Genomic DNA, 22107 nt, shown 5'->3' on the forward strand with positions numbered 1-22107 from the left:
TTTGGTGTGTGTGTGTGTGTGTGTGTGTGTGTGTGTGTGTGTGTGTGTGTGTGTCCTTGGAGTTTCTTAAACTTCTTGGATTGCAGATTTCTAGTTTTTATCAAATTTGGAAATTTGGGGCCATCTCTGCAAATATCTTTCTCTATTTTTCTTGTCTCTTCTACTCAGGGAACTCCAATTACACATATTTAAAATACTTGATATTGTATCATAGATCAATGAGGGTCTGTTCACTTTCATTTCCTGTCATTTTCTCTTTTCTGTTTCATTTTGGATAGATTCTATTGTTACATCTTCAAGTTCACTGATCATTTCTTCTGCGGTATCTAATCTGCTAATCTCATTCAGTGAAATTTTCATCTCAGATTTTATATTTTCTTCTCTGGACATTCCATTTGGTTCTTTTTAATAGCTTCCATCTCTCCTCTTCATTAAGCTCATATTCTCCTTTAAAATCTTGTGCACAGTTATAATAGCTGTTTTAACATTCTTTTCCTACTAGTTTCATCATTTCTGATAATTCTGAGTCTGTGTGGATTTCCCCCCTTTGATATGGGTTACCTTACCTGCTCTGTGGAATGTCTGGATGCTGGATGCTGGACAGGAATGGATGCTGGATACTATGAATGTTATAACGCTGAGAGTCTGGATTTTGTTTTCTTTTAAAAGGGGGTAGGCTGTTTTGGTAGTTATTTGCAAATTAATTTGATACCTCCAAGGTCTACTGTTTAAGCTCCACTAGGTTAGGTCTAGAGTAACTTTCATTCCAGGGAAGATTCAGTCCATTAAGGCATAACTTCTCTGGAACTGCCACTGAATGCTCCCAGTGACCACCAAGGACTGTCCACACCAGCTACTCAGAGCGTGAGCATCTCTCCCTATTCTGTGTGAACCTGGGAGTTGTTCAGCTTATCAGTTCACTGGTCACTCTTTGCCCGACTATATGCATCAATACTCATACCAAGGTGGCCTAACACCCAGCAATGACACAGGGATCTCTGCATCCCCAGGGCTGCTCTTTTCCTGCCCAGCTCCCTCCTTTTCAGCATTCTGCCCACAGAATTTCCGCCCTCTCAGCCTTCCCAAACTTTGATCTCCATCTCTGCAGCTCATTGAGGTCACAGGGATTGAGTTCCCCATCTCTGTGTCCATGTCCTGGGGATTATTCCCAGATAGAAAGTTGTGGCAACCGTAGGACTCAACCCCGTTTCCACTCCCCAATTCCTCAGGGATCGCAGTGCTGAGCTGCCTTGTTGTCCAAAGTCAGGAACACTTATTTCATGTATTTTGTCCAGTATTCTTATTGTTTTCAGCAGGATGGTTAGTTCAGATTTGTTATTCCATCACAACTGGAAGCAGAACTTTCAGGAGGTGATGCATGAATTGGGACTGAATGAGGTGAGTGGGTAAGTCATCTGAAGAGCTAAGGAAGAGCATTCCAGGCAGAGGGGACAGCGAGAACAAAAGTCACTTGTGAACAACAGCAAAGAGTGAACAAGAGGGAGAGTGGTAGGAGATGAGGTCAGATAGGAAGACAAGGAACCAATCATGTAGCATCTTGTAGGCCATGGTCAGCAGCCAGGATTTTAAGTGCAATGAGAAAGCCATGGGAGAATTTGCACAAGGGAAATAATTGGATCTGACATGTTCTAAAAGAATCATGTTGGATACAGAGAGCAAAATAGGCCATCAGCAGCAAGGGTGGGAAACGGGGCGTTAATTAGGAGGCTATTGTGGTGGTACAAGTGCAAGGTGATGGCTGCCTAGACTGGGACAGTAGCAACGGAGCTGGTTAGGATGTATTTTAAAGTCTATTTGCAAGACTGGCTTATGGAGCAGACCTAAGAAAGAGGGAAAAAGAAGAAAGGATGGCTCAGGTTTTTGCTTTGTGTAACCAATCGGATGCTGTGCATTTACTGAAATAGGAAAACAATGGCAGACTAGGTGTGGGAGGGAAATCAAGAGTTTGACTTTGGACATGTTGAGCCTGAGAGTCCCACTAGATATCCAAGTAGAAAATGGAAGGAGGCAGCTAAATACACTAGCCTTGGGGCAGCTAAATACACTAACCTTAAGTGAGATCATTTAGGGAATGATTGTCGCTAGGGGAATTTCCTAAGCACTGAGTGCTGGGAATCTCCAGCACTGCAGGTTCAGAAGGAGGGGTGCAGAACCAGCAGCCAGTAAGGTGGAAGGAAAAGCAGGCCACAGTGGGAGTCCCTCGCCTCTCTCTGCTTGCCAAATTCTGCTTCATGCCTGAAGCTCCAGCTGCAACAGCTCCTCCTCTGGGAAGCCCTCCCTGAATGGGTCAGGCAAAGTTAATTACTCCCTTCTCTGCGCGCTCCCAGCATCCTGTAGAGGCCCTCCTCTAGCACGTAGGATAAGCAGTTGTGATTCCCAGGTGGCAGTCTTCCCTGTAGCCTGCGCCCCCTCAGGGACCATGTCTTACCCATGACCACCTGCCCCACAACTAGCTTGGGGCTTGTCTCAGTGCAAGCCCAGGGAATATTCCAAAGGAAGAAAAAAGCTTATGTATCAGAAGTGGTCAAGAAGGCTTTACGGAGAAGGAGGGATTTAAGCAGCTCTTTGGTAGAAGCACTAAATTCCAAAAAACAGTGAGACTGGCGAGAGCACGCCAGGCCAAGACAGAGGAGGACACACAGGCAGGCTCAGGAAGGCACAAATTACGTCTAAGAGGAGCTGCTCTGTGTGGCTGGACAGATGAGGCAACTGAGGCGAAGGAAGGTTAACTTCCAAGCTCACCTGGAAGGAGGAGCTGGTATTAGCTCAAAACCAGGGCATCGGAGAGCGAAACCCAAGCCCTTGCATGACCACAAGGCTGCTGCTTCATCTCCTTCCTAGGGGGCGTCTGGGGCTAAAGGGGAACAGGAGGTCAAAAGAACAAAGAAGGAGAAGCAGCTTAGGCTTCAGGAAAGGTGTCTCCTCCAGACCTCTAAGGGAAAAGATCACGAGCCAAGAGAAGAGTGAGACACAGAGCTAAAGGAAGATCGACACCCAGCAGCAGAACTGGGAAAGAATGTTCTTGAAAGCCGAGCTGGACACCTTTTCTCTGCGTGTGTTTTTCTGCCACATGAATCATCTGCCCCCACATGGACCTGACTGCCAAAGCCAGGGTCACACTGCTGCCCTCAAGAAGACTGCCATGAGGATGTATCTTGGGGGGCTGGCTGCGCGATGGCGGGGGGTGGGGGGGTGGCGGGCAGACCGCGATGACAGGGCCGCCGCGTTCCTAGGCAACAGATTACAGGAAGGCTGCCCACAGCCTGAGCCGTGCCAGCAGCCGTTCCGGGCCACCACAATTTCCCGAGTAGTTATTGTGGCTATGATTGGAAAGGGGTCACAATCACATGTTTAAGATAAATGTAATGTTGCTGGCTAGAGTTTATGTCCCGGAATGCGGCCATGTGGGCCCGGCCCAGGCTACAGGCAAAGGGGGCATCACGACAAAGCAATCATTTCTTGTCCGTGCAAAGAACATTGTAGTTTGCAAAGCCCTTTATACTCTTTATCTCACATGCAATGGACAACAGCTCTGTGAGGAGGCTGAGGAAATAGGTACAGAACCACACCATTTCCCCCAATTTTTGGGCTTCAAGTTACTTCAGGTATCTGAGACCCAAACTAACAAGTGTCTTATCAAGTGACTAGAATAAAGAAAGTAAGAGAGGACTCCAAGGTTGGAAAAAAAACTAGTTATTTTCTCAATCACTGTGAATCTGAAATGTATGGGAAACCCAATTTTGAACATCTAACACTTTACACCTTGTCGGAAGTTTTTCTCCCACAGTGCCTCAAGCTCCTCCTAGGAAGGCAGCTGGGGAAGTGGGTGTAGGTGATTGACAGAGAAAGAAACAGAGGCCCAAGGTAGTGAGGGAATTTGCCCAAGGTCGCACAGCTGCAAAGGGGAAGAGTTCCTCCTTAGAGAATTGCTTCCAGTCCGGTGCTCGTCCCCTGACCCCGGGCCTGGAATCAGTTAGTGTTGGTCTAGCAATGGAAAACAGACATGGGGCTGCGGTTCCATGTGCGAGATGTCGTCTGTCCAAGCCAGTGGCTCCCTCCTTGTCTGCCCTCCAATTCCCAACAGCCCCAGCCCCCGGTTCCACCCCAGTGGCTGCCCCATGCAGCCTGTCCACAGCAAGACAAGCAGCAAACCACTGCCCCTGGCCCTCCCACTGTGCCAGGGCTCCGTGGCTTGGCTGGTCATGCTGGGCCCACATGACTCTCCTGGAATAGCTGTCACCGTCAGACACATGTGGCCACACAGTCCCCCGGGATGACCCCTGGAGGCCTCCACGTTGCAACTGTCTCCTCTGCCCTAACCTTTTCATGGCTTGGGATCGGACTTGTTTTCTCCGGTCTTATCTCCAAGTTCTGCCCACTTACCCTTTCTAATGCCTTTAGCTCCCTATGTGATGGCTGAGCTGGACATCCTACCTGGGAACCAGAGCCTGGGATCCAAGTGCCTAAGGACGGATCTCTAGAGGACAACCATCCCTTCCTGGAACTGGCCACCGATTGATTTCCCCTTCAAAGTGTTCTACCGGCTGGCCCGGAAATCCTGCTGACTGGTGCCCAGCCCCAGGGGGAGCCACTCTTTTGGGAGCCTGCACCTCAGGACCAGCCTCCTCTTTTGCCATCAAATAAACAGCCCACCCATCAGAGATTCTGCTTCCCCCACTCCGCCCGCCTCTCCCCTCCCTTCTTATTCCATCTTGCTCTCCTGCCACATTCTTGGATGGAGGACGAGAAGCAACCGAAACAAATCGTGTGTTTTGGTATTGGCATAATAGCAGGTGCAAACGAAACAGGGCCCAGCAACCCACCTCAACATGCGGTGGAAAAGAATGTTGAAAAAGACTGTTTACTTCATAGCAGCATTTGTATAAAGCTGCAACCCAAGCAAAACAAAGCAATATAGGGAAACATTCATGCATAAGAAAGGTATTTTTTAAGGCAGGGGAATGATAAACATAAAATTCCAGACACTGTGACCCTGGGGGCAGCGGTGGGTAGGGAAATGGGCTGGGGACAAGCACAGTAGCTGGTGGGCAGTCTTGGGTTGGGAGGTGGCGCTTGGGATGCCCATTGTGCTGTTCTGCTCCAAAGCTTACGGACAGGTTCTGTGTGTTCTTTTTATATATTCACCTGCCACAGAGTAATTTTAAAGATGAGTCGGAGAGGGTCCCAGAAGTCCTCCTTCTTCCCATCGGCTCCGCACTCTGATTATCTGGTGGCAGGGACCCAGCTGTCTACAGAGTGTCCGGACTCCAGCCTCGCCCTGCTTCACGGCTCTGCTCTCACTCTCCCTTCCCTTCTGGCCACGCTCTGGCTTGGGCCACCACACTGTGGCCCCGGCCCCATCACTCCCTCGAAGACCATCCTCGCCAGTCACGAAGCACAGTGGGCAATTTCAGTTCTGGTCTTGTGTGACAGCTCAGTGGCATTTGCCACTGGTGATTCCTGCCTGCTCCTTCTGCAAGCTCGTCTTCCTTGGCGCTCGGGGTGCTTCCTCTGCTGATATCCCTTCTACATCTCAAGCCCCTTCTTGTTGGCCTCTGGTGCAGGTCCCTCCCCCAGGCCCCACCAGCTATCCCTTGCCTAAACGGCCATGCCCTCAGGAGTCTTCTGAGGCCCCGTCTCTTCTGCAGCCTCACATGGCTTTGGTCATTGTGTGAACGCTGATGAGTTCCCAGCCCAGCCCTGTCTCTCTCACTCCTGAACCCCAGGTCCAAATGTCCAACTGTCCACTCAAACTCTCCAACCGGATGTCACATGGGCTCTTCAAGGGCATGTTCAAGTCCAGCTCCTGACCTTCCTCACACAAGCCTTTCCTGTGGCTTCTGTTCATCCATCCAAATGCCTAAGCCACCTGTGAGTCAGTCTTGGTTCTCCCCTGTCCCTCACTGCCACGGCCTCATCACTCTCTCCAGCCCCATCAGTCACCAACCCAGCCCTTCCACCTGCTACATGGCTCTCAGATCTACTCTCTCCATCAGCACCAAGACCTTCCCAGTCCAAGTGAACACCAGCTCTTGCTTACAGGAGAGCAATCGGTTCCCTAGTCACCTCCCTGCTCCCAGCTGTGCCCAATCCACTCTCGACCCTGCAGCTGGTTTGTTATTTGCAATGTGCCAATCTAAGCCCACCATTCACCTGTCTACATCCCAAGGGGCCCCCACTGCCCTCAGCCTTCCGTAACTCAGCCACAACCTACCGCTCCCACCTCCTCTTCTCTCATCTCCCTCCAAGCTCTGTCTCAAGCCCCACCCTCCAACCACACCGAACCTCTTTCAATTCTTCAAATTGCATGACTCCCTCATCCCCCTAGGGATGTGAACATGTCCCCCCAGAACACTGTCTCCCCAGCCCTATCCAGGATATCTGACTTCGTCTAACTGCCACTCCTTCTGCAGAGGCTTCCCAGCCCAGCCAGAAAATGCCAGACGGTCCCGCAACGTCACAGTGACCAGTCCATTTCTTCCTCTACTCTAGCACTTGCGACATATTCATACGAGACGCTTTTAAAGGATTTGTCTCCCATATTAGTAAACTCCCTGCCTTGGCCAGGGGAGCCATGACTGACCATCTCCGCAGTACCTGGGACAAGACCTGGCCCCCTACGAAGCAGGTGGTACAAAACACTGGAAGGAAGGATGAATAAATAAATAGCAAGCACTGTGCTTATGTTATTTCATTTAATTCTTACAAGAATCCTCTCAGGGACGTACTCTTTGTCTCATTTTACAGGTGAGCAAAGGGAAGTAACTTGCCTCAAATCACACGACTAGCAAATAGAAAGCTGGACCCAGGTTTAACAACAGAGGCCACACCGCAACTCCCCCCTCCTACACTCCTCCACCCCTGGGCCCCCCTCTGGCCACCCCGCCCCCACCCGGCATCCCACAGGAAGCCAGGGGGCCCTCCACAGGTCCTGTGAGGTTTGGGGAACTCAGCCTGGGACTGGCAACAGTTACCTGGAAGCACGTGGGCCCCGGCCTCCCCGCGGGGATGTCCGACTGGTAGAAAACTTTGAGCTCTGGAGTCAGGGCAATGACAGTCTTAATCACCAGGGAGATGATGTCAGACCAGACCTTCTTGATGTCAACACCTTTGGAAGACAGTCTACAGAGAATGCTAGAGAAAGTCCTCTTGCTGCCTGTGCTCATGCTGTCCGAATGGACGAAGTTGCCACTGTGGATGTTCAGGGAGTAGTTGGTCAGGTGCATGAAGGTGTGGTGTAGGTTTTTGGGGCTGGGCTCCTGGTATGGCTCGGTACAAAATCTAGAGAGTCCGTCTTTGGCTATATAAATCTCCAGGGGGTCTAAGGACTTGAGTAAGACATACAGACGGATGTCAAACTTGAGCTTGTCGATCAGAAGAGGTTTGCAGATGTACTCCTGGACGACCGCCGGCCGGCTCTGTAGGGTCCCTGCCAGGCGGATGTCACTGGGGTCTTTAATGAGGTAGATGCCATCGCCCTGACAGCCACTGTCAGGTTTCACGATGAACGTGGGCTTCCAGGAGGGGTCGCCATCTTTCACCATTCGAACCTGGTGGGGGAAAAAAGCACAGTTGGCATTACATTCTTTTCCTCTCCAGGCCCCCAAGACAGAGCAGGACCTCAGCCAATGTTTGGGGAAGGAGTGATAAAGTGAGCCCCATCCATGGGAGTCTTCACAAAGCACCAGGGCGGGGGGGGATAACAATGGGGCTAGGTATCGAGATCTGGACCTAAGATCTGTCCTCAGTCTTGTCCTCTAGGAAGGGGACCGGGAGTGTTATAGGTCTGCAGTCACAGGACCTAGATCCAAATTCCAGGTCTTTGTCAGTTGTGAGGTCTAACACCAGGCAAGCCATTTAACTAATGATGACCTGTTAATGGTGAGGAGGAGGAGGGGGAGAAGGAGAAGGATAATGGCCTAACACCATTTTTTAAAAAAAAGATTTTATTTATTTATAAAGAGAGCATGATCAGATGGGGGAGCCAGGCAGGGGGAGAGGGAGAAGCTGATTCCCCACGGAGCATGGTGCCCGACACGGGGCTCGAACCCAGCATCCAGAGATCACGACCTGAGCCGAAGTCAGATGCTTAACCGACTGAGCCACCCAGGTGCCCCGACCTCGCACCACGTATGAGTGCCTGCGAAGCGCCAGAGACTCTATGAGGCACTGGACAGCAGTCACCTACTCTGACCCTCACCGAGAATATGATTCTTTTCTCCCGGCACAGGGAGCAGAGAGGGCAAAGCCGATGCTCGGAGTGTGGGCACCAATCCCACTGCCCAGGCTCCACCCTGGCCCAGCTCTTCCCGCGTGACCTTGGGCAAGTTACTTAAGTTCTTGGTGACTTCCTCACCTACAGAATGACAATAAGATCGTTCTGAGCAGTAAGATTGTCAGTAAGATTCATCTGAGGATGAAATAAGGAATGCAAAGGTCCAAGCACTCAGAACCGGAGCCGGGAAAGGCAGCGGGAAGCCCAGCTCTTCCTGCTTCTTGAGGAAGAAGTAACTTGTCTGCTAACTGAGAGGCGGAACAGGGATTAGAATCTCCATCAGGGACTCTAAAGTGTGTGCACCTTCCTCTCTCCTACTGGGTTTCTGTTTCCTCCTCTTAAAAATGGGCATCTAGGAGCTTCTGGGTGGCTCAGTTGGTTAAGTGTCTGCCTTCAGCTCAGGTCATGATCCTGGGGTCGTGGGATTGAGCCCTGCCCCAGGCTGCCTGCTCAGTGGGGAGTTTGCCTCTCCCTCTCCCTCCGCTCATACTCACTCTAGCTCTCAAATAAATAAATAAATAAATAAATAAATAAATAAATTTTTTAAAGGAAAATAAAAATAAAAATGGGGCCCAAAAACCTACCCTCATGGGGTCACAGTAAAGAGGAGAGAAACTAAAATGTGCAAAGGGCCGAGCGTAAGACCAAATGCGGAGCTAGCGCGGGGAAACGTTCGTGTTACCACTTGGATCTCCTATTTGGTTCCTCTCGCAGACCCCGCCCATCCTCCTTCGGTCCTTTGAGATGGTTCTGAAGCTAGATTCTGACATCCGTACTATCGTACCATCGACGGTCTTCCCCGCTCCGGGTCAGCGGCACACACACAGAATTATCTGGGGCACCTGACCCGTCCAAACAGTCAGTCTGGATCTGCAGGTCTGCATATTTCACGCGCACCCAGTTTCCCCTGGACACTCCCAGGTAGACCCTGCAGTCATGGAGAATGCACAGAGTTGGACGTGGAGGGGGCGGGGGAGCTGGAGGCAGCCCGAGGTGGATGGGAAAGAGTGCAACTCATGGTGTGCAAGAGCTCCCGACTGGGCCTTCCGTTCTGGGCTGTTCTGGGCTCTGTAACTCCAAGCCATGCCTGGGGGCTGAGGAGCGGGCATCCCCCCACACTGGACTCACCCCGGCCCTCCGCCTTTGCTGTGGGCGCTCAGCCCAGCACAGCTGCACTCTGGGTTTTACTTATCTCTCTGACCAGCCTATATTTCTAAGTGAAGCTTTTGCCAATTCCTTGGGCACTATCGGTTACTCCGGGCTTGTAAAAGATCTTTAACAATGGAGAAACACTTAAAACCTTAATAATGGTCCACATCAATTGCTTCCCCTTGTCAGCAGGATTCGGGAATGGAAGTTCACAAGAGATCAATGCAAGCCTCCTAGGGCCTTCCACGGAGCCTTTCTTGTAACCATGACCTTGACGTGTATGTAGTTATTTAATATGCATCCAAAGCATTCCTATATTTGGCCCTTCGCGGTAAATACAAGCATGTGGGAGGAATGGCAGTTACGGATCAAAAAGTGAAAAATGTCAAGTTTGCACTGATGGATAATTTTTCCCTCTGGAAAGCTTTTACTATGCTGAAGACGCTAACAGTTCAATATATTATGAGGAGCAATATTTTCTCCTTTGAATTCAGTGTATATGCCTTAAATAAATTAAACTACATGGTCAATAGTCTCTGTCATTCATCGCATTACTGAATATTTCTTCTGTTCTTTGCCGGGGTAGGACCATACAAATCATGATTATTAATACTAACAGGATCATTGAAATTTTAGAACAGGGAGGATCCTTAGAGATCAGTGCCGCTCAGTCCTCCCATAATTCAAACTGGGAAGCCGAGGCTCCGAAAGGTGGCATGACTTGCCCTGGGGCCTCTCACTGGCTGGCGGGATGGTTCGGATGAGAACTAAGGTCGTCTGACCTTACTGCAGGTTCTCTACACCCACTTACCTCTCCTAAGTTAAAGATAAATGCCTCTTTTTCCTGAACACTATAGGGAAGATTCTCTCCCTATGGCAGAGAGTGTTGGTGTCTGAACTCTAGCTGCACACTAAGGAGTCTGGACCCTGAGCATGGCCTTCTCAGAGCTATAACCACAGATGCTGAGTTTGCTAGGGCCTCCCCCATTCCAGAAGCTCCTGCCCAGGTTCCTGGCTTATTATAATATAGGTACAATCTATAAGAAAGCCTCAGAGCTCTGAGTTCCCACAGCCACCAGATCCTTCAGTGGCTTCTATTTTTATAAGGGAAAGAGATTTTTCCAGAATTCATATTCACCTCTCTTCTGAGGTTTTACCCCAGAGTGACCCTTCCCCTCCCAGTTATTAAAGTTAAGAACGAATGCACTAGTTCTTGGCAAGAACACATGGACTAGAATAAAAATATAGTCTAACTAGGCCCCAGCCCAGAAATTCTGATTTAATAGATCTAGGAGGAGACCTGGGCATGTGTACTTTGGAAAAAGCATGAGGGATGATTCTGATGTTCACTCTGCTTGAGAACCACTGAACTAATGTGAACTGAATAAAAATACAATCGGGGACCAACATATTGAATGAAGTTTTATGCACTGATGTCAGACTGAATGGGAGGAAGACCTGCACGTACGCTACAGCTGCTGGTATCTCCAGTTTTACCCAAAGCTGCTGTTGGACGTGAAATCCATTATCTCGTAACTATGCACGGATGGCTGAAAGAGATGCAAAGAGGATGTGGTGGCCTGATTGCTTGGCAGGCAACGGGCCTTTTGAAAAATGTGTCTTTTACTGCCCCCTAGTGGATGTTGAAGAAATGTGACTGGAAAAGACCCATCATTCAAAATTCCAACTCTTAGCAGTAACCCGCTCTACCACCATGGTCTTAAAGAAGCACCGCTACAAAGAGCTATCTCTGTAGACTGTTAAGGTAAAGTAAGGTTATAGTTCAGATGAACTCATCTCTACAAGGCCAGGGTTGGCCAAGGTCACATTCAGCGTTCATGCTCTCTGTTCTTGAAATCCATTTCAAGTGTTCTCCCTACTACACAGATGGGACTATCTGCTAAAATTCTCTCTTAGTATGTATAAAACTTCTAAAATTATGGGCAGCATGAATATGAAATCCTGTAAATATATACCACAAAAACATCTGTGGCTTTTCTATTCTTCACTGTGCTTTTTTGTATTTTCCCAACTTCCCATTATGAAAAAAAAAATGAGTAGCGAGGGTCGGCAGCAAGCGTCTCTAAATGTATATAAGGAATACTTCTTGGTGAGTGGATACGTGTTCGTCCACGTTCGTAGCAGCAGGACTCACAATAGCCAAAATGTGGGAGAAGTTTGAGTGTCCATCGACAGATGAGTGGTAAAAAAAAAATGTGCTATCCACATACAACAGAAGACTATTCCGCCATATAAAGGAAGGGAGTTCTGACACCTGCCACAGTGGGTGAACCTGGAGGACATTATGCTAAGCGAAATAAGCTGTCACACAAAAGGACAAATGCTGAACGGTCGCACTTACATGAGGTACCCAGAGAAGTCAGAATTCACAGAGACCGAAAGCAGAGCAGTTACGAGACACTTAGGAGAGGGAGAAACAGACAGCTGGCATGTGAGAGGCACAGAGTGTCAGTCTGGGGAGACAGAAAAAGTTCTGGAGACGGTTGGTGGTGACAGTGGCACAGGAGAGTGAATGCGTTTGAGGCCACTCAACTGTCCACTTAAAAATGGTGTCGATGGTGAGTTTTACCTTGTGCGGATTTTACCACAATTTTTTAAAGTTTTTAAAAATGTTTAGTAGAATAAAGAAACTAAATAGTTATTGGTGAGTTGGAAAGGAAACTGAAGTAAAAACAAAAACAAAAACAAAACCCCAGAAAATGTGGATTCTAGCCCCAGTTTAGTCAGGTAATTTCCGACGGTGTGACCTTGGGTAAGTCACCTAAGCTCTCCTGGGCTTTGTTGTATTCAACTATAAAATAAAGAAGGCACACTAACGTCCCTGGCTTCTGCCGACTCCTAGGGTCTGAACAATGATTTATCTTGACATCACCACAGTTGAAGGCTGTGTTACAAACACGCAAGTGACATTAATCAGCGAAGAGCTCCCGCCACCATGATGAGAGCATCGGGAGGGTCTACAAGAGTGGGAGATCTGGATTGGAGATTTATGATGCACTTGAGGAAGTTGGCTGGGCGTCTGGGGGAAGCGAGTTAAAATATTTTGAAAGAGAAATTCAGCAATGGGAATCCTAAGCCACAAACCATGATTAGCCATGAGGGGCAGCTAAGAGGACAGCTTCTGAGGAAATACGGTGTGTGCAATCCCAGGGAGGTCAAAGGCAGTTAGAGCACTCCTCTGTCACTCAGGTAGATTTGCATCCAACCTCAGCAACCGAGACCCTTGGGGTTGAAGGCACGGGTAAAACGAAGCCTCTGGAAAACGAGCCGATGTCACAAAGCACATGCGTGCAGGGACCGGCGCCTTCCAGCTTCGGTGGGCCGAGCCTTGCACCCAGGGCGAATCCCTATGGCCAGCATTCCGGGTGATCTCTGAGTCCGCTGAGGAGGGGGCAGCTCGCAGTTAGGGTACCGAGGGCCAGACCGAAAGGGGCAGAGTGGGAGGCAGACAGGTGCCGCCAACAGGAAGAACGGGGCAGGTATCGCACTGCTGCAGCGGGGTTTATAAAAGCGGGAGAAATGGCGCTCTCTCGGCGCAAGTACAAACGGTTCCAGTGGCTGGAGAACAGAGAGCAGTGAAGGGGGGGGGTGCACTGGAAATCTCACCAGTGAGATCTGCCAGGGGCCAGCTAACAAGCTCACACACAGCCCCTGGGCACTCATACGTGTATCATCTCATTTAATCCACCACAACCCTATTTTACAGCTAAGGAATGGGGGCCCAGAGATGTTAATTAACTTGCCAATGGTCACACAGCCACTAGGATGAGGATTTAAGCACAAACCGTCAGATTCCAGAGCCCCTGTCTGTAGTGAATGAAGGGATGGAAGAAGACCGTGGCTGGGTATAAGGTGGGGCCTGACAGGAAGGGCCCTGAATATCATTCTAGGGAGTTTGGACCATGTCCTAAAGTGACAGGGCTTTAGAAGGAACAACTTAATTAGACATGTACTTAGAAATATCCCTCTGGCTGCCACACAGAAAATGGCCTGGAGGGGCAGAGGCTGGGGGCAGAGAGAAAGAGCCTGAATTGAGGCTGGTGGGAGGGGAGGGGGGAGGAGGCAGGTTGGAGAATATTTTGGAGGTAAAATCAACGGAACTGAATGATGAGGTGAGGGAGAGAGAGAGAGATCTCAGGGAGGGCAGGGGGCAACAGAGGGAGGGGGCGGGCCAGAGGGCACACAACTGGAGAGGTTCTGCAGCCTCCGGAAACTGCAGCCGGAGCTCCGGAGAGACATCTGAGGTCATTAGGCCCCAGCACAATGGCAGTGGCCTCCACGATGGGCCTGGTTCCGCAGAGACAATAGTGGCCGCCTGGGGACGAGAGGCTGGAGGAGCAGAGGAGATCATGGAATGCCTTCTATTTGTACATGGTCTATAGGCAGCTGGTCGATTTTCAATTGGTGATGCCAGGCCACCATACAAGGCCACCATACCACTCGCACTCATGGGGAGGATGGTTTGGAAAAAAACAGACCAGACCCAGGAAGATTCAGGGCTGTAAAGTCTTGAAAGGCCTGGGCTGGGCTGGGGCAGAAAGGCAGAGGTGGGCTCGGGGGCACCCAGGGACTGGAGGCAGGTGAAGGAGAGAGGGGGCTGCAGCAGTGAGGGGCACAGCTTACATACAGGGGGTGCAGGAAGGGGCACAGGGTGGGGCGGGAAGGGGGAGATGGGGAGCTCACCCCATTGACTGAATATTCACTGAGCCATGAAGCCAACATAAGACTCCCTCACCTCATTCCACAAGCCCCTTCCCGTTCGTCGGAACCGGACTGTGGTGTCCAGTCTTTCATACCAAGGGCTCATTCTGACCCTCGCAGTAACTTTTGAAGTGTTAGCAAAAGTAGGGACTGCTGTCTGGCAGCGGTGAGACCCAAGACTCTGATTTTAAACTCAGACATGGAATATCTTGAGCTGGAGGACGGGGATCCGAACCAGCTTCTCTGGCTGGTGGTTAGCAGAGGACGGCGGGTCCCACGGCAGGAGCAGCACCTGCCACTGCCTGGGCACACGTCTCACCACTCCCTCGCTTTTGAAGAATCCCAGTTACGAAAACTTAAGTGGCAAATTAAAAAAACAAAAACAAAAACCTCTGTTCCTTTTATGACTGATGGGTACCCTGGGTTTATTTGAACAGTTTAGAAGAAATAACATGAGTGAGTCCCCAGGTGTGGTAGCCGGCCACTCATGCACAAGTCCTGGGCATGGCTTCCAAGGCCCTCCTTCTCCAGCAGGCTAGCGCTCGCCTGACACAGACTCAGGGCCTCCCCTTGCCTCCCCTCTGTCCCGCTTTCTCGCCACTACACCTTGACAACGCTTCCCACCCTCTCTACCCAGCCCTGCCCCTCTTTGCTGGCAAAGCGCCTATTCCGCCTCCAAGGCCTGGCTCGGAGGTGCGCTCTGAGAATCACCTCTGAGAATCCTTCCCTGGCTTACAACCCTCCAGGCCGAACAGCCACTCTGGTCCTCTGTACTCCCAGGGCTGTGGCCGCTCACCTTTCCTCAGCACATCTCCATCACATTATAATGGCTCACGCGTCTTTAAGTTGATAGCGACCTAGCATTATAGGAACATACTTAGATTCTGTGCGTTATGAAAGCTAAGAACATGGACATGACAGCCAACCGCCTGCAGGGCTACAAAGCCCAGCACCACTGCCCCTGAGTAGCTAGGTAACCCTCCACAATTTTCATACCTCTGTGTCTCAGTTTGCTCACCTGCGAAATGGGAGCAATAGTAGTGCCTCTGCTGTCGGGCTGTTGTGAGGACTGCATCAGGTAAAGAATGTAAAGGGCTCAAGGAAACATACAAGGAAACATACAAGGAAACAAAATTATTATTTATTTTTCTGTCTCTCCCACTCAGTGACATGTTTGTTGAGGCTAAAGACCACGCCTTACTTTAGTCGCTATTCTCTGTTATGTAGTGGCGTGGATGCCTGTTAAATATTTTACAAAATTACCATTAAGAAGCTTGATTACTACAGCATTTATGAACGGAGGGAACATTACGTAGCTGAGAGACTGCCAGATAAGGCGACTTCTCCTGTAGAAACAAAATTATTTTAATAAGTAAGTTTCCTCTAAACTACCATTAGTGAAACACATTCTGTGCTATGACCGCTGTGGTCCTCGTCTACTGAAGCCTCACAACAATCCTGCAGGGAAATAGAGGCTCAGAGGGGTGGAGTCCCAGGCCAAAGTCACACAGCAGAGGAGCAGTAAAGTGACTTGAAACCAAGCTGGTCAGATTCAGAAAGCCTGTGAACTTTCCATGACAACTGCCTTCTTTGGGAAAACTCAAAGCAGTTAACATGTGGGGCCTGTTGTTTAACAGGCAAAGTAAGGAGGGAGATAGATGTAGGAAGACAAAATTATAGCCACGCAGGGCAGGACTCATCTTGCTCTGGCTGGGGCTAGCCGGTGTGAGAAGAGGGATTCCACATAGCCACAGAGCTTGGCTGGGCCCAGGAAAGAGTTCATTCTCTCTCTCTCTCTCTCTCTCTCTCACACACACACACACACACAGAGAAACTGGAGACTTGCTCAAGGCCATACAACTAGTGACCTGAAACACAACTCTGATTTCTAACCCAAAGTTCTTCTCACTATAATTGATTCAGTCATCTGAAGCGGTCTTTCAGAAAGAACCTGGAATTAAGTTCTCTCTCCTCGTTCTGAATAATAACACAACATTTGTTTGGTCTTAGAATATGTTTGGATGCTTTTCAGAGTGATCGCTGTGTTCAGTCTCCAAGCCTCCATTCTAGGGAGACAGAGGAAGGGAAGCCCCGGAGAGAACGGAGCTGCAGCCGCCCTGGGGAAGGCGGCCCCGGAGCAGCACCCCAGGCCCGCACCGCCTCGTGTGTTGAAGATGCTCTCAGTGATGCGAGAGGGGGACACAGCACCACAGCCTCCAGGCAGCTGCCGCAATGATCACGAAAACCGAGGGGAGCCTCTCCACGGAAGTCCCCCTGGTCCAGCCTGTTGTCAGTGTGATTTAATGGGTCCCACTCTCAGTGAGCAGCAACTTTATGTGGGCCATAATCAATCCATCATTAGTGAGCAATCAAAAAGCCACTCTAGAACACACCTGGGACTATAAAACTTGCTTAATAGGAAGGCACCAGTCATGTTGTGAGACTGTCCATTTTCCTCTGGGGTCTCCCCGCCACTCTGGGAGAGAGGACACGAGGACAGCTGGCCCACCAGCCAGGCCCCCCCATCTCTCCTGGGTTCCCTGACCAGGCTCTGACCAGGCTTGCTGGGCCTGCACACGGGAGGGCCCTGGGCGGCAGCTCCCCCTTACCCCACCACCCGGTGCGCGTATCCGAGAGTCTATGGGGAGCCGCAGAGCAGAGGGTGTGGGCTTTGGAAACAGACAGACCTGGGTTCAAATCTCAACTCGGCCTCTCCAAAGCTGAGTCTTGGCCAAGTGACTTAGCCCGTGTGTCTTCAGTATTCCCACCTAGAAGACAGGAACGACAGCGCCTAGTTCCTATCACTGCCTTGAGGATTCAACACGCTCTTGCACTTCTATTTAATGCAGGACTGTTTTTTTATAGTACTACTTTTGGTTTCATTTTACTTTATTATTATTCTGCCTGGTCTCCTGATCATCCTCCAGATTCCACACGGCGGCTCCTCCCTGACCTACTTGGCTGGAATCAAATGCCAACTCCGCCGTCCTACAGTGAGCTCGGTCCCCAGGGACTAGCCTGTCTCCTGCCCCTCAGCTGTTCCCTGCTCCCCTCCCACTGCGGCCTCCCATTCACCCCAGCAGAGTCCAGCCCACAGCCTCGGGTCACTCCCTGGCCCCACAGGCCCCGCTCTCCTACCTCCCTTCCCCACAGTCTCCTCCTGAGACCCCAGAAAGCATCATAGCTGATCCCACCTGGAACACGACACCTGATGCCTAAGAAAGTACCCCTTCCAGCTAAACTCGTTTTTCAGTACTGAGGGGTTTCTGCTAATGAATGGGCTAAAGAATCTTTTGCTCACCTCCAAATGTCTTTGACCACATTATAATCAGTAGCACTTCTGATTACGAGCCCTAGCTTTTCCTTCTTCCCAACATCACGGTCCTGATATCTCTTACATTCTTACCATACGGTACCCCTTGACCTTAAAACAACACTCTCGGGGTCATATTTTGCCACATTCAAACCATGCCCCTCGGGCTGTAACAGCGCCTGCATCAGCAGTGCCGATCAGCACCAGGCACTGGGCTACGCACGTTATATGCAAACACGAGATCTAACCCTATGGGATGAGTAAGAACATTTCCACTGTTACGTTGTAACTAGAGCTTTTCTCCATAGTCTCAGTCCTACAAAAAAGGGGCTGAGTTAACTTAATGCCGAGTCCTTGAAGGCCGGGAAAACAGCTCCCCGCCCTCCTCTGTCCCCCACCCAGCATGGAAACTTGCAGGTGGGATTCAGCAAATGCTAGTTGGAACCCAGCCTGGCCTGTCTTCCTTTGTTTGATGTCCAGGATGACAGGTAGCACGACTTCTGATGTGAATCCTGGGTGACTTCAAGCACTCCCAGGACTTCAGTGACCGTACCCTGAATGCAGCTGGCTCCCCACTCTCTTATCTCCAGCACACACCTCTCTCTTGAGCTCCAGACCCATATAATGAGACATCTCCACTGGCATCAAAAATTCAGCTGGGCCAACACTGTTGGTGGGAATGCAAGCTGGTGCAGCCACTCTGGAAAATGGTATAGAGGTTCTTCAGAAGTTAAAAATAAAGCTACCGTATGGTCCAGCAATTGCACTACTAGGTGTTTGCCCCAAAGATACAGATGTACTGATCCCAAGGGGTAACTGCTCCCCAGTGTTCATAGCACCAATGTCCAAAACAGCCAAACCACGGAAAGAGCTGAGATGTCCATCAACAGATGAATGGATAAAGATGTGGCACGCGCGCGCGCACACACACACACACACACACACACACACACACACACTGGACAACTACACAGCCATCAGAAAGGATGAACTCTTACCATTTATATTGACTTGAATGGACCTGGAGGGTAATATGGTTTCACTCATAGGGGAAAGAAGGGAAAACTGAATGGGAAGTCATCAGGGAGGGAGACACATCATGAGAGACTATATCATAGGAAACAAACTGAGGGTTGCTGGAGGGGAGGTGGGTGAGGGGATGGGGTGACTGGGTGATGGGCATTAGAAAGGACACAGGATGTGATGAGTACTGGGTGTTATGTGCTAATGATGAATCACTGACCTCTACCATCTAAAACTAATGATGTACTACATGTTCGCTAATCAAATTTAAATTTTTTTAAAAAGAAAGAATAAATTAAAAAATAAATTTTAGGGGCACCTGGGTGGCTCAGTGGGTTAAAGCCTCTGCCTTCGGCTCAGGTCATGATCCCAGGGTCGTGGGATCAAGCCCCGCATCGGGCTCTCTGCTCAGCAGGGAGCCTGCTTCCTCTTTCTCTGTTTGCCTCTCTGCCTATCTCTGATCTCTGTCTGTCAAATAAATAAATAAAATCTTTAAATAAATAAATAAATAAATTTTAAAAGAATGCTGCTGGGCATGTACTAAGTGCTAGATAAATGTTCACTATTATTATTTTGGGGGCAGACTTTCAGTTTATTGGCTATCACCTCTTATTCAAATATATATTCTATATTTCTATGTTTTTTTTTCAGTGAGATGTAATTGACATATGACATTCTATTAGTTCCAGATGTACATAACGATTCAATATATGTATATATGTATATATGACAAAGTGATTGCCACAGTAGGTCTGGTTAACATCCATCACCACACATAGTTACACAATTTTTAAGAAAAATGAGATGAGATGAGGACTTTTAGGATTTACTCTCTTAGCAACTTTTAAATATATAAGACAGTATTATTAACTACAGCAATCACGCTATACATTATATCCCTGTGACTTATTTATTTTATAACTGGAAGTTTGTACCTTTTGACCCACCCCCCTTTGCCAATTTTGCCCAAAATGTTTTTATTTTTGCTTCATTCTTTAATATGCTTTGTGCATGTGTGTAATGTCATTTTTAATAACATTACAAATAAGGGATCTGAGGTCCAGAGAAGTCACAGATGACCTGCGAATCACAGTTAGGCCGAGGTGGGACAAATGTCAGGAGGGCAGGAATAGTAGAGTGGGGATGAGGTAGGGAAGTCTGAGATGACCCTGGGGACCAGGGCCATGAACCTGGACACTTGCTGCCCTGAGTACCAATGGCGTGACCCAATGCTGGGTCTGCCTGGCTCAAGGTCACTGGGCAGGCAGGACCGCAGTGCAACATTTGGGCTCCTGGGTGAGAGCTCTGATCTCTACCAGAAAAGCAATGGATCTAAACCGACAAACCAAGAAGCCAATCCCCTCTGAGAGCCTGGCCTGGCAGCCAAGTGCCCTTTTGGGAACTCGTCAGTCATTAGCCTGATCATTTACACCAGGAGAGTGAGAACAGGATCTCCTGCAAGCCTCTGGATTTCAACTGCTGGTTTAAATTTCAAGGAGCATGAAGGTGTTGACATGTAGGAATTACTTTTACATGCCTTTGATCACCGTGAAGCTCTGTGGTGTTCCAAATGAGTGTGCTGGTTGGAAGCCAAGCTGGGCTGAGTCTACAAGGGAACTCCTACCGTGCCACTGAAGGCCAGCTTTATAAGCTGCTTCTCCTTCAATAAACACTGTTTCCCCCCACCTCCCTTTAGTACAATGGTAGTAAGTGGCCATTGGACAAGACCTTTGCCTACTCTCGATGGGTTCACGGGCACTGTTGGCCCAGCATCCCCTTCCTGACCTCAGTGGTCAGGTATAAGGAAACTTCCCTGCCTCTTTAATAAATCAGAGAGGGGCACTGGAGGCCACTCTCTGCGTGGAAACAGGCTCCCCTGACTCCCCCCGCCCCACAAATCCACCTGCCCTTTGGGGATATCTCTCTAGTCACTGTCTCCATCACAGTGGACTTAGGACAGAAGGGGAGTTGATCCTTGTTAATGCCCTGAACCAGGCCTGGGCTCCAACTCTGTCCTTACTTGCCCACAGCCAAGATGGGACCAAGCTCTAAAGACCGTTATTAATGACTCAAGGAGAGCAGAAGGGAAATAAACACAGGGAAGAGCATGCAACTAGCCATAATTCTGTTTACGGAATTGTTGATTCTCATCTCAGTGCCACACAGCTCTGCAGTGTGTCCTCGTTTGGCAGAAGGCAGCATTCCCCCATGCCTGGGAACACACCTATGTTCCCTGGAGGCTCAGCGAAGAGATCCCCTAACACTGATGCTGGGAAGTTCACCCTCTCTAGGGAAGACCTCACCTATGACCCGTAAAGACAGGCTGATTATGCAACAACCACAACAGGACAGCATTCAGGATATCAGGACAGAATCCCGTAAACTGAGAGGCCACAGAGAGATATGTACAAGAAATAGTAGGGCGCTTGTTAACACCACAGCCTCAGTATCTTCATCCATCAAATGGGGATTATAACAAATCTCTCTGGTCCAGCATTTTCCACACTTGCATGACCACAGAACACTTTTTAAATTATACTGTACTTGGAGAACACCAGCAGGAGCTCACATATATTCAGATTAATAAGGTGGGCTGATTATAATTTCAATATAGAAGACAGTGATATGGCAATCTTTGTCCATGGGGACACTAGTCAATATACATTTTAACATTAAACATACAACAGTTAATCTGAGAGACAGGTTACTATTTTGCCTTTCCCTTGAATTCTAATAGGCACGGTCTCCTCATTAGTGTTTTGTCCATACAATTTTTCAGGTATCACCGGGTTATCTACCAAAGGGTAGAGTCCGAGAGCAGCAGAGATAAATCTCAATGCATTTACTCTGATAAATCATTTTATTCTGAGCTGTAAGGCCTTCCCAAATATCTAGAAGTTTGTTCAAACGTGTCACACTGGGGGAACAGAAAGAGCAAGAGGAAGACATAACCATGCACCGAGTATCGCGGTGCTGGGTGCTTTGGAGCGCTCTTATTTAACACTCTATGGAGTGCTCCTCTGCCAGCGGTTTTACGAGGGTGTAACAAAGCTCAGAGCAGGAAGCAAAGAATAACACAAGGCCACACGCATAGCCGTGGACAGAGTCAGCGCAAGCGTGGCTGGTTCCAGAGCCCCGCCTCTTTCGTCTACACTGCTTTGGAAAAGGAAGTAGGGGTATTTCACATCAGCCTTGTGTCCAGTACTTGTGTAGTAACGGCCTTCCAGCTACACTTCCAGCTTCATAAGGACAAGAACTCCGGCTTGTTCATCAACCAATCTCAATGTCAAGTACAATGTCAAAGCCAGCAGCTGAGAAAACTCAGGACATAGGGATACGACTTTGAGATTCCCAAGATGCCTGCTGTTCTGTGTCTACAGGGAACGTGCATGTTCCATGGGACCAACAGTGCCAACCACACCCAGTGGGGAATGGGGAAGAGAAGATGAGATCCAGGTAGAAAGGTCTCAACTCAGGAATAATTTAGAACAGTCCTCGGCGGCATGAACTGCCTCAGAAAATATTAAATTGTTCATTTCTGAAAATGGTCAAGTGTATGCTGGAGGCTGGGCACCTGTCCGGGTATGGAGGGGATTCATCCAGA

At 49.2% G+C, this 22107-nt stretch overlaps 1 protein-coding gene across 4 annotated transcripts in view; it reads right to left on the bottom strand.

Moving 5' to 3' along the window:
* TTLL11 (tubulin tyrosine ligase like 11) overlaps positions 1-22107 on the bottom strand; it is a 220894-nt gene that overhangs the window by 128194 nt on the left and 70593 nt on the right. For all 4 annotated transcript variants that reach the window (XM_047700186.1, XM_047700185.1, XM_047700184.1 and 1 more), the window contains one exon: positions 6996-7571. In XM_047700186.1, coding sequence (XP_047556142.1) covers positions 6996-7571 — 576 coding nt within the window. The remainder of the gene's footprint in view (positions 1-6995; positions 7572-22107) is intronic.

Source organism: Lutra lutra, chromosome 13 (genome assembly GCF_902655055.1).
Source record: "Lutra lutra chromosome 13, mLutLut1.2, whole genome shotgun sequence".
Classification (NCBI taxonomy): domain Eukaryota; kingdom Metazoa; phylum Chordata; class Mammalia; order Carnivora; family Mustelidae; genus Lutra; species Lutra lutra.